Source organism: Lipophrys pholis (genome assembly GCF_963383615.2).
Source record: "Lipophrys pholis genome assembly, chromosome: 5".
NCBI lineage: Eukaryota > Metazoa > Chordata > Actinopteri > Blenniiformes > Blenniidae > Lipophrys > Lipophrys pholis.
This window is the reverse complement of record NC_137628.1, coordinates 19,481,367-19,493,214: the sequence shown is the minus strand read 5'-3', so window position 1 is coordinate 19,493,214 and position 11,848 is coordinate 19,481,367. Positions and strand designations below refer to the sequence as shown.

General features: G+C 42.0%; 2 protein-coding genes across 13 annotated transcripts in view; both read left to right on the top strand.

Annotated features, from left to right (window-relative positions):
• On the top strand, positions 1 to 1,256 carry cxcl8a (chemokine (C-X-C motif) ligand 8a). The gene is made up of 4 exons (XM_080464432.1): positions 1 to 267; positions 385 to 517; positions 630 to 716; positions 868 to 1,256. The coding sequence occupies exons 1-4, from the start codon at positions 201 to 203 to the stop codon at positions 878 to 880; spliced, it is 300 nt and encodes a 99-aa protein (XP_080320558.1). The 5' UTR covers positions 1 to 200; the 3' UTR covers positions 881 to 1,256.
• A 2,371-nt stretch (positions 1,257 to 3,627) lies between these two features.
• The window catches only part of camk2d2 (calcium/calmodulin-dependent protein kinase (CaM kinase) II delta 2), a 28,972-nt gene continuing 20,751 nt past the window's right edge, over positions 3,628 to 11,848 (top strand). For 11 of the 12 annotated variants that reach the window (XM_080464341.1, XM_080464344.1, XM_080464343.1 and 8 more), the window contains exons 1-2: positions 3,630 to 4,110; positions 7,835 to 7,929. In XM_080464341.1, coding sequence (XP_080320467.1) covers positions 4,049 to 4,110; positions 7,835 to 7,929 — 157 coding nt within the window. In that variant the 5' untranslated portion in view covers positions 3,630 to 4,048. Of the gene's footprint in view, positions 4,111 to 7,834; positions 7,930 to 11,848 lie in introns of all 12 variants that reach the window. The other variant, XM_080464346.1, reaches the window with a different exon arrangement.

Genomic DNA, 11,848 nt, shown 5'->3' with positions numbered 1-11,848 from the left:
AAAGTACAGCGAGAGAAAGCAGCTGAACACACGAAAGGAAAAGTAGAGGAGCAAGCTGAACTGAACAAAAGAAGAATACAGCAACTTAAAGAATACCTCCTCAGCTTCTACACACCGCTTCAGGCTTCATCAGACAGCGACTTAAAGAAACCTCCTTATCTGCAATTGTAAATTATTACAAAACCTGCAAAAAGGACAAAATGATGAGCAGCAGAGTCATTGTCAGCGCTATTGTTGTGCTCCTGGCCTTCTTGACCATCAGTGAAGGTAAGATCTTTATCAATAGCAAAACTCATTTCTTCGGTTCCTCTTTCATCAACGTGTTGAATGTTATCAGCACATGCCTCTTGCTCTCTCTGACCGTATGCAACTCTCTCCACACAGGGATGAGTCTGAGAAGTCTGGGAGTGGAGCAGCACTGTCGTTGCATCCAAACAGAGAGCAGAACCATCGGCCGCCACATCGAGAAGGTGGAGCTGATTCCCGCCAACTCTCACTGTGAGGAGACCGAGATCATGTAAGAGCCTCCATCACTACACAACCGTGCACTTTGAGATTCCACCTGCATCACTTGCTGGTTTGAAGTCATTGTCAAAGCTTACGTTGGTGTTTGTTGGTTTGTGCTGCAGTGCCACGCTGAAAAAGACAGGTCAGAAGGTTTGCCTGGACCCAGAGGCTCCCTGGGTGAAGAGAGTCATCGAGAAAATCATGTCAAAGTAAGAACTATTGACAGCATTCATTGCCCATCAATACACAATGAGCCCATATTCATTCACACGATTGCCAAGTTTAATGTGATGTTTCTGTACAACGATGTTATTTGAGACACACATTAATGACTGTTTTCTCTGTTTCTTGTGTCTGCAGTAGAAGACGTTGAAGGAATGTGAAATCTGAGCTTCAAGAATGACATGTTTATCAACAAAGAGTACCAAAATGTGTTTCTTTCAGACAACAGAGACCATTAACACTTATTTTATTTCCAAATATCTGCTGTCCTGAACCACTTGAAAATGACAACAGGATTTACTTACTCAGGTTGTTTGTATCAAACAGAAATTTTTTTAAGAAAGCATGTCTGCTTCGATGTTTGCATGTGTTGTAACCAGTACCTCTGATCTGACTGGGCTGCTCTTGTATGTCGTAAAATATTTATTTATGTATTTATCTAATATATTCATAAGCATTAATTATTGGTTGTCTATTTTGGATTATTTAATATTTGCTCAATAAATGTCACCTTGAAATTGTAAATTAATTTGGTTTGTTTGGTCTTTCTTGTACATTTTAAAATCACTCCTGCTGCCTGTCCTTTGGAAATAGTCATGGGATTTTTCTATAAAGATAAAGAATTTCAGCTTTGTATCACTCTGCTATCTTAGGAGTGGAGTAGACATATTGTTTACAAAATTACTACTGTGGTTAAGTCCACTGAGAATAGAACCTTTTCAGTCAAAAACATCCCATCTGACTGTACTTATTCTTCTGTACACACGCACACACACACACACACACACACACACACACACACACACACACACACACACACACACACACACACACACACACACACACATACATTAATTTTCTTTAATAAGAAAATTTTATTTCATTAAAACAAGTATGAGAGGTTTTCAAATGTAATCGTAGATATTTGGCTCGTGTGATTGACATACCACCTAATGACTTTAGCTTTGAAATACCTGGTATTATCTTATCACAAGACCTGTCATGTTTTTTTTTTAAAGATTATATTTACAATGGAGGATCACATGATAGGGTTGTGTTTCGTGCTCTCGGGACACAATGACATTCTCTCTGGTTTCGGTTGAGTTGGGGGCCTCTGTGAGCAGTTTTCATGTTCCTCCTGGGCATACAAAGGGTTTTCTCTGGGTACTGAGGTTTCAGAGTCCAACAACATGTCTTTGAGGTAAATTGCGCATAGTTGTGAATGTAAGTGTGTGATTGCCTGTCTCTCTGTGTTTGCCATGTGATGCATTATGTTACGCTGTACTCTTCCTTAAACTGTAATGAGCTCCAGCATCCGACACAAAAGGTTTGATTTAGTGGAAGAGAAGCTGGATAGATGGAATATACAATAGAAACTTATAAGAATGTAATGTGAAATTGAAGAACTCACAACAGCCAGACTTCCTGACACATGCAACTGTATTCACTGACTACTCCAAAGGTGTTTTACGGGTAGATAAAAGTGATGCTTTGTTCACTTTCTCCATGCCTTATGTATTATGATCCAATCCTTGTTCTGCAAATGCGTTTCTCATGCATGTTTTACACTCCTGAACACACACACTTGAATGTAAAGAAATTGCTATCATCAAGTTTTGTGGCGAGCTTGGTAAAAATCCACTTATTACAATCAGGTGTGGTGGAACATTGAGACCACTAGAACAGGCTGGACAAGGGTTGGAGCGTTCACTTTCAGCCTTTTTGCTTTGCTCTACTTTTTGAGTTTAGGAGCAAGTGTGGTTCGAAGTGCAGCCAGCAGAAAAGATGGACCCAAACCAGATTCGTTTGATTACCCCTTTGAACTGATATTTGTATTTAAATGGCTGGATTCATTTGATGACCTGCACATGGTGTACTCCGCATTTTGCTCTAAAGGCTGGGATGGCTTTCAGCCCCTAATTGCCCACATGCATGCTCACACTGGACAACAATCTCAGTATATCTTAAGAGAATTCATTCCGTGTTCATTTATCTCTGTTTTCCATTATTTAACATTGGTAAATGCAAGTCTAATGTTTTGACCTACCTAACCTGTGTACCTTGGCATGAAGAGATTCAAGCAAATATTGTACCAAAGTCAGGGCAGAAATAGAATGCTGGGAGTGCTATATAACTAAACACTACTATAATCAAGCAGAAGCTTACCAATGTAATCAACCTGTCTTTCTTTTGCTTTATCCCACCTTGGGTTTGTTAGACAAGAATGAATCTCACATGACTATGGCTCACACAAGGTACACCCACACCTCCTGACATTCAGAGTCAAATGCATGATTTTGTATTGTGGGGGGAAACTGAAGTATTGCCTGTTGTTTTTGTGGACATGCAAAACTCTTACATTCACCTACTGGCAATTTAGAATCAACAATACATCTCAAAGACAAGTTTTTGAAATACGGGAGGAAACTTGAATGTTCGAGAAAAAACCCATGCACAGGGACAAAATGCGAAGTCCAAACAGAAAGGGCCAGCCAAGACTGAACCAGCATATTGTTGCTTTGAGGAAAAATAGTAATACCAGGCAGTTTTTAATGCATCACAATAAATTACCATCCACAATTGCTGAAAACCAGCAATCAAATGAATGATGCGATTGTTTACTTTCGTTTAGATTGGTTAACATAATAATTATGTTTGTTGTTAGTGTGGAAAAGTGTTCAAATCTAATCTTAAATAAATAAGATCATCTTAGCAGTTTGGTGATTCCCAATCGAAAAGCCTTTAATGATAATAAATACATATTCAGATTTACTATTGTCATTATTTTGCGTGTTTTTATTTATTTTTTTACATTTTCAAAGTATTTCACTAGGATTGCTCCTCGCTCTCGGCCTGTGTGAGGATGCAGGCAAAGGGGCGGGACTGAGCGCACAGCCGGAGGTAGGTGCGGTAGTGCGGCGGCTGATGCGCGCAGAAAGACAAGACTCACAGCGCCGGACGGACACCCACCGGAGACACCGAAACACTCACAAAATGCTACGTCCACGATCTGTGACAAGCCACCGGGTGTGAAGAATACACAGAAACGGCCGACGATACCGCCGGAAGCTGTCGCGTTCAGACTAAAAGCGCTCGCTCGGGCAGCGTTTTTTTTTTTTTTTTTTTTTTTTTGCCGCAGAAATCATTCCAGCAGAGCTCTCTCCGATGCGCTTTAGCTGTGCATGATTTCCTCCGTTTGGTCTGCAGGTTGAGGACAAAATAGCCCGGGCGGTGTTGACGACAGTGTGTGTGGTGGATCCTGGTTTGTGAGTGCACCTTAACCGCGTCTCCGCACATCCCCTTTGGCACCGACATCAGGATGGCGCTAACGATCTGCACGAGATTTACCGACGAATATCAGCTGTTCGAGGAGCTGGGGAAGTAAGAGAGCATGTTTTTTTTTTTTTAATCATCAGGCATCATCTCTCTGAAATGTCAACCTGTTATGTAACAGGCCGCCTTGGTTTAGGGACGCGTATTTCTCTGCTGAGTGTGTGTGTGTAGATTTTCTTTTTTATGTGTGCGCGCTTTTTGCGCGCTGCTGATGGTGTGGGCATGTAACCTGTGCGGAGGGCTGAATGCGCTCGCCTCGGTTATCATGCAGGTCTGTTTAAATGGCATCCCATTTCGTGGAAATCCCACATATAAAACCCCTCTTTATGTCCTGTGCTTACGAAAGAAGATGTCGTAGGAAAGAGAGTGTCGTCATTTGCCTCCATCCTGTGCAGCCACTGATGTCCGACCCTATAGGTGCCACAGTGGGGTGAGGAGCACCCATGTTGCAAAGCTGAAAAGGGGTAAAATGCATCGGGTGGAGTGAAAGGGTGAGATTTGGTAACTCCCCCCAACCCCCCCACCCCCCCTTCCCCACCAGCCTCTCTCCAAATCCTCCTCCCGCGTGACAAAAATACACGCTCGGTAATGCGACAGCAGACCATGTAGTTGAAGATCACAAACACACACACACACACACACACACACACACGAACACACACACACACACACACACACACACGCACACACCAAACTGCGGTCAATTATCAAGCAGGAAATTCCTCACCCCGGGGACGGACATGGAGAGGCAGATACCTGCACGCGTATGCGCGCTCATGTGCAGGGTTTCATCTGTTTTTAAAAAGTGAGTCTGCAGCAGGTCTATATGCAGATTAGTATGCGTATGTGTCTGTGCAATTGTGTGGTCATGTGTTGCCTGACCTGCAGTCTGTGGTCAGGGTTTACAGTCCTAAATGTCTACAGGTACTTGGACTGTGGTAGAAAGAAATGAATATCAAATGCTCTGCTTAGCCACCATTTGGTATTTTAACAGGAAGATCAGTTTTATCTGAAGAAGAGGGAAATCTCTAAATCTTCAGTGCCTTCACTTTCATATGTAGCGTTCCTATTTCACCATCTATCATCAATAATGCATCCATATTGCTTTTAAAGTACCTTTTATCTCACCTGGTCCCTTCAGCCCAGCACCATTTTCCTCTGCACTTGTGTGCAATATAGTAAACTAGAGGACACTGATTGATATCGTGTTTTTATTACTGCACATTAAGAGTAACTGGAAGAAAAAGATTGCCTTTATATTTTAGGAACACATGACAAAATTCAAACACACATTTAGACTATTGTATTACAAAACCCCAGTATAACATGGCTACTGTCTTTTTCACCACATATACCATACATGTATACCATGTTTCGTAATTTTAAAAGATTTAGGTGAAGGTTTAGTTGCATCACATCAGCTGTCTCAGGCAGATTTTGCGACCTGCGGTCTTTTACATGAGGGTCAATGTTAAGTTTTTTCCTGAGAGGTTATTCAAAGACACAATACTATTCAAGAGGCCAGCCTAGCCAAATCAATAGCATGAACTGAAGCAGCGACGTAGATAAGGAGCGAAACGTCTTCCAAAACATATGACCAAGTCCAGTTGACCAGATTCAATTAGTCGATGTGATTCAATAAACATTCGTCAGAACATCAGTATAAAAGCAAAAATGTATTAATGTATTTTCTGTGTAATCAGTTAGTCCACCATCATGAACAAAAGAGTTGGTTGCTGGAGTTCAGACATCTCTTGCATGAGTTACCATCTGTTTGTTTTACAAAAACTTACTGCGTTATAATGTGAAAACTGCTGTCTGAAAGATTACTGTAGGAATCGCATGCTGTTACACAGAAGCCACCGACTGTTTGTCTCTATCCAGACACGGTTCGGTCTCAGTTGTGAATATTGAATCCCACTTACTGAACATCAGAAATGGTTGATTCTCTAACCCTGGCCTCTTTTTTACTCTTATGTTGGTGCTACTTCCGGTAGGGTATACATAAACAGAATATGCACTCTATGCCTTGCTATCCTTTTAAAGAGGGGAGTTAACTTAAATTCTTATATAACATGTTATGCTATGATCACTTCCTTCAACAAATCCCATATACATTAGAGGTAAGCTTTAGTGGCAAGCTGCTCAATCCAGGGATTGTTAGATAACATGTTCACAGTACACATCAAGACACACTCAGCAGCCAGTCGTTACTTTGATGCAAATGATCAGTTATTTTTTATATTATCACTATTAAATAATCAAATAATGTAAACTATGGCAATCACAGATCAGATATCACAGATACAATAAGTGAAAGACCAGGGTTCATATGAGGCAATGGGTGTTCCTGGCTTTGTCTGTCTTCTGTATGTATGCTTCCGGCTGTTTTCGAAATCTCTGATGTTGTCTGGAGCTAAACAGGGGGTACGCTGTGGAGGAGGACAGATTTCACTTGTAGGAGAAAGGCACGTACAAACATAGAATTGGAGGCTGAGCAGCAAGCCGCCTGCATGGTTGCAGAGCTGAGCTGAGCAGAGGCAGGTGGACAACTGCCTCCACGACTGCATTTAGAGATGAGAGATGCAGCACTCTGTTCCTCTTCTCCCGCGAATATAGCTGACCCAGTTTATTCATCTTCACACATGTGCCTGAAACACCAGTGCAGAGCATGGAAGGACAATAGAAGGAAGGCTGGAGTGCTTGTAGGTGTTAGTGGTGGCGTGTGGGGATTTGGACAAAGTGTACTTTAGGTGGGTTGAGTGAGGGAGTCTGTTAATAGCTGCATTGCTTCTGCAGTTACTCTTCTGTGTGTTTTTAGGTTGAGATTAATGAATATAACTCAGCAGCCGCTGATGGGTATTTGATAAAACAAGATTATTTGTCAAGATGAGTTTGTTTCTGTAAATTGGAGCGGCATGTTTCATGAAGTTATTTTCTTTTATTTAGTAGAATCCCACTGTGTTAATCTCAGTACACCTCACAACATGTTCTCGTCTTCAGCAAATATAGTTTGATATATTGAATTATTGATTTCCTGGAAGATGTTTTTTTTTTTTTTGTAATGACATTACCTGGGTCATCAGTTCTGGACAAATATGCAGTTGCTTTAAATCTTCTCCACTTGTAAATAATTGTCCTTGGTTTTATTTCATCATTTGGAGTCACTTTACAGATTAAAAGGCCTCCACACCCTCTCTTCTGAAAGCTTTAGATATCGCTCTGAGTGAAGAATGCTACAGTTTCAAATCGCACAGCGAAGGGTATTTGCTCCTCCTCAAGCAGATTCTAGTAATTCCTATCTGATCTTGTATCATCAGATTTGAAAATTATTGTTTTTATTATGATAGATGAAGAGGTGTACCAAATATAGAAATGAATGCGGAATAGTTTTTGTTTGACAATGTCACCTTTATTGACAAGTCCTGCTTTCGAAAGGATCCCATTACTTTTGATTCAAATACATAATTTTGCATGTGACGGGATATCGATAAAAAAAAGAAGCTGTCTTTTCTTTTACAGCTGTTTCTTGCCGTTATCATATCTAATTTCAGCCCGATGGTGAAAAGGGATTTCACGTGCGACTAATCACAATATACTTCATTCACAAGACGAGCTTTGATATAATTCATTGCAAGGTATCAGTTTTGACAGGCCTTTTACGAAAAACAAATTTTGCTAGTATTTTGGTTTATATGTAATCAGCTTGAGTTGCAACTACTCTTTGAAACATATTAATAATATATTGTTTTTGTGTGTAACTTCATTTCAGGGGTGCATTCTCGGTGGTCAGGAGGTGTGTGAAGATCTCCTCTGGACAGGAGTATGCTGCCAAAATCATCAACACCAAGAAGCTTTCTGCCAGAGGTAGGACGCACGCATGCACGCACGCACGCACGCACGCACGCACGCACGCACGCACGCACGCACGCACGCACGCACGCACGCACGCACGCACGCACGCACACATGCACGCACGCACGAACAGAGAGACATTCCCAGAGTGCCACTGAGTTATGTGTGGATGAGCTGTGAACATTGCTGCCCCTGATATGGGCTTTGGGGCTGTGAGAGAGAACAACTTCATGTGTTTGAGTTTGTGTGCTTTAATGTGTGCTGGAGCTGATGTGAGTGCGTGAATGACAGCAAGGCATACAGGCTCACTAATAGTTTGGATATTTAAATTTGGAAACCTGAATAAATGTCACACTGCTGCTCACTTGTACCTTTTGTGTTGTATACTTCCTTTTCGCTGTGTTTTATGATATAACCATTTGGTTTTGGGTCTCATGTAAATGTCTATGTAAATTGTCACACGCAGCCCTATGGTTGTGTGTGTGTGTGTGTGTGCATGTGTTCTGTATTGATTCAGGGCTCTGGCTGGTCTTGTCGTCCCAGGGGCAGATCTCTTGCGAAGCCGACCCAGTTCTTTCACATTCGTCACTGTAATTGTAGCCACTGGCCTGGTTGCCGTAGGCTTGGCACACACACACACACACACACACACACACACACACACACACACACACACACACACACACACACACACACACACACACACACACACACACACACACACACACGTGGAAGCACACATATGACCTAAGAACTGCTTACAGCCTATTTGTGAGTGCGAAGCGATGGTGTGTTATGCCTTTACAGTTTCCTTTTCTTTAGCTCGTGGCAAGTTTTGTCACTGCTTGCTTGTTTGTACAACCAGCAACGGGTTACCGTCTTACCGCACAAGGTGTCAGCCTCTGAGATGTGAGCGAGCTTACAAACTGAAAATTCATTTTGTACTAATTTACTCGAAATTAGCATGGCTGTTCTGTACGTGTCATTACCTGTCGCTTTATTATGGGGATTAAATTGTGTTTAATGTTTTATGTGTATATTACAAAGCTATAATCCAGCTGTTTGGATTGTGCTATTTTTTATTCTATCTTTCCCCTATCACTAACCTTCAACTCAGTGATCCTTGCTCGCTCACATTGCTTCCCTATTTCATATCTTCTACCTTTTTTCCCCGGATTTATTAAACGTTGGCATATATTTCACCAGCTGCCTTTAACCACTCTCTGCTTCCTGCACAGTTCTCTGATAACTTGTCGATCCCTGCCTTTTTTTCTGAATCCTCTGTCTTTCATCTGACCTTTTCTCTGCACACTTCATGCTGTGCCATGTTTCTTTCTACCCTTCCTCTTTGCTCTTTCGCTCGCTCTGTTTCTCTTCGGTACATGTTGACCCTTCCACTTGCTGAGAGCAGTGTTGGTAATAGACACCTCGGCAGACGGATCAGTGTCTCACCACTTGCATGGACACATTTTCCAAAAATACCGCAAAGAATTATCTCACACTTTCTGCATGTGGGTTGGCCTCCATGAACACACACTCTCTTATGTGTGTGTATCCGTGTGTATAGAGGTTTACATACCAGGCATGCTAGCGTGTCAGATATGGTCTTACCCTCTTTCCGCGATAAGCTCTAGAATTGCAATTCTGATTCCTTTCTCTCTGGCAGGATCATGACCTCCCCCCAACCCCTCCCCACCGCTGACTGTTTGCGTGGGCGAGTGCATGTGCGTGTGTGTATAGAATTGAAAGGGGTTTAGGATGGGATTGGTGGCAGAAATGGAGGCAGATCAAGGCACTGTTGGTGTGTGTGTGTGTGTGTGTATGTGTTTCTGGTTATTCACGTGCACATGTGTGGTGGACCTATAGGACCAGTTGCAGTTCTGCAATCTGCAATCCCGATTATGCAGCATTTCATTAAGAGCAGCAGATCAGTCAGTGAATAAGGGGAAGCAGTGGAGAGACAGAGGGAAGGAAAATATAGGAAGCAGAGAGAGAGAGATTGAGAGAGACAGGGAGACAGAGAGAGATGGGAAGTCAATACATAAGTATGTGTATGTTGGTGCGCGCCACGTTCCTGACAGCAGTTGAATATTTGTCCTCTCCCTTCATGCAATGCGTCAGTGTCCTGTCACTATAACTCTGTCTGCTATCTTTTGTCACTTTGCATTTGCGTGTGATGTGCTGTGTTTGTGTTGTGTATGGGCGAGGGAGAGGCGTGTGTGCGGCTGTGCAGGTGCTTTTGCATATGTCTTATCTGTGTTAGTGTGTTTGTGTATATGGGTGGCAGCCTCTTTGCCTGACAGGGTTCTTTTGGCTTGCCTTAACAGCTGATTAGATTTGCACCATTGAATCTTTTGCAATACAAATGTGTTGAATGTGAAAAAAAAGCATGCACCGCCTGATGTGCAAATATCCTGTGTGACACGGCGACAAGAATTAAGATTTAAAGAAACATTTTTGAGGACAAAGTTTAACTTAAAATTAGGAATTCGTGTTTTACGGCATTGGTCATCTTTTCACTTTATTTTTTCTTAATTTTCTTCTGTAGTCTTTTGTTTGGAGATCGTTCCTGCCTGACAGGCATTGAATTAGCTTTATGTCTGTCTTCCTGGCTTGATGTTCTTTTGGTCCAGTGACTGACCGCATGAGTGGACGGTTTCTGTGGTAACTGGGGTGTACAGTTTTTATTTTTTATACCATACCATACCATACCATACCATACCATACCATACCATACCATACCATACCATACCATACCATACCATACCATCGGTAAGAAATAAAACCTTAAAATACAACTAAAACAGGAATGAAAAGCCCCCCCTCATCATTAAAACAATAAAACAAACAAAATCAGATTAATGTCTCATGGTTGGTCGAAAGCCAGTGAGTAAAAGTAATTGCAAATATGTGTTTTAAAAGTGGACAAAGAAGAGTCCTGTCTGATATTTAAAGGCAGACTGATCCACATTTTAGGGTAGCAATTTGAAAATGCTCTTTTTTGTAAATGTGGAGGAGTCATGGTAACAGGAAATGATGGCTTCAGCTGAGCCACTCCGCTTGAGAGGTCTATATGCACATGAATACACATGTACATTTGGTCTTTTTTCCATTTCATAGCCCGACCGTTTTCCCTCACTATAGATTAAGATTTCTCCCCTCTCCTAATTTGCTGTCTTTTCCATATTTATTCCTGTGTTATTGCGACTCTGTTTTGCCTCACTTGGAAGCATAAGGATGGAGGGTAGAGAAGAGAGAGAGAGAGAGAGAGAGAGAGAGAGAGAGAGAGAGAGAGAGAGAGAGAGAGAGGAGAGAGAGAGAGAGAGAGAGAGAGAGAGAGAGAGAGAGAGGAGAGAGAGAGAGAGGAGAGAGAGAGAGAGAGAGGAGAGAGAGAGAGAGAGAGAGGAGAGAGAGAGAGAGAGAGAGAGAGAGAGAGAGAGAGAGAGAGAGAGGAGAGAGAGAGAGAGAGAGAGAGAGAGAGGAGAGAGAGAGAGAGAGGAGTGAGAGAGAGAGAGAGAGAGAGGAGAGAGAGAGAGAGAGGAGAGAGGAGAGAGGAGAGACTGATATGGAGATAGAGAAACAGGGGAGAAGGAAAGAAAGGAGGATCACTGAGAAGAAGGGGAGATCACATGACTCACTGGGTACTTGAAGGCTAAAAATAAATGTTGGTCGTGCTCTCGCTCTGTGTGTCTCCATCTCGCGTACATGCATGCACACACATGCACATGCATGCAAACAGAGTGTATTGACAATATTCCATTCTTTGGAAGGAGCCATCTTTTTTTGGTTTCAGTTGCTGCTCACCCTGTTCACAAACTGCTAGTGAACAAAGAGACTTGTGTGAGGGTATAATTTAGATATAGCAGTGTAGAGATTTGTAATAAAGAAAACATCTTATTAAACATTTCTTACTTAATTTTGATTTGCATGT

Bases quoted from the DNA above. Each gene is read 5' to 3' on its own strand.
- cxcl8a (XM_080464432.1), top strand. From the start codon at position 201: ATGATGAGCAGCAGAGTCATTGTCAGCGCTATTGTTGTGCTCCTGGCC. The intron at 268-384 runs GTAAGATCTTTA...CTCTCCACACAG, and splicing joins CTTCTTGACCATCAGTGAAG to GGATGAGTCTGAGAAGTCTG. The intron at 518-629 runs GTAAGAGCCTCC...TTTGTGCTGCAG, and splicing joins TGTGAGGAGACCGAGATCAT to TGCCACGCTGAAAAAGACAG.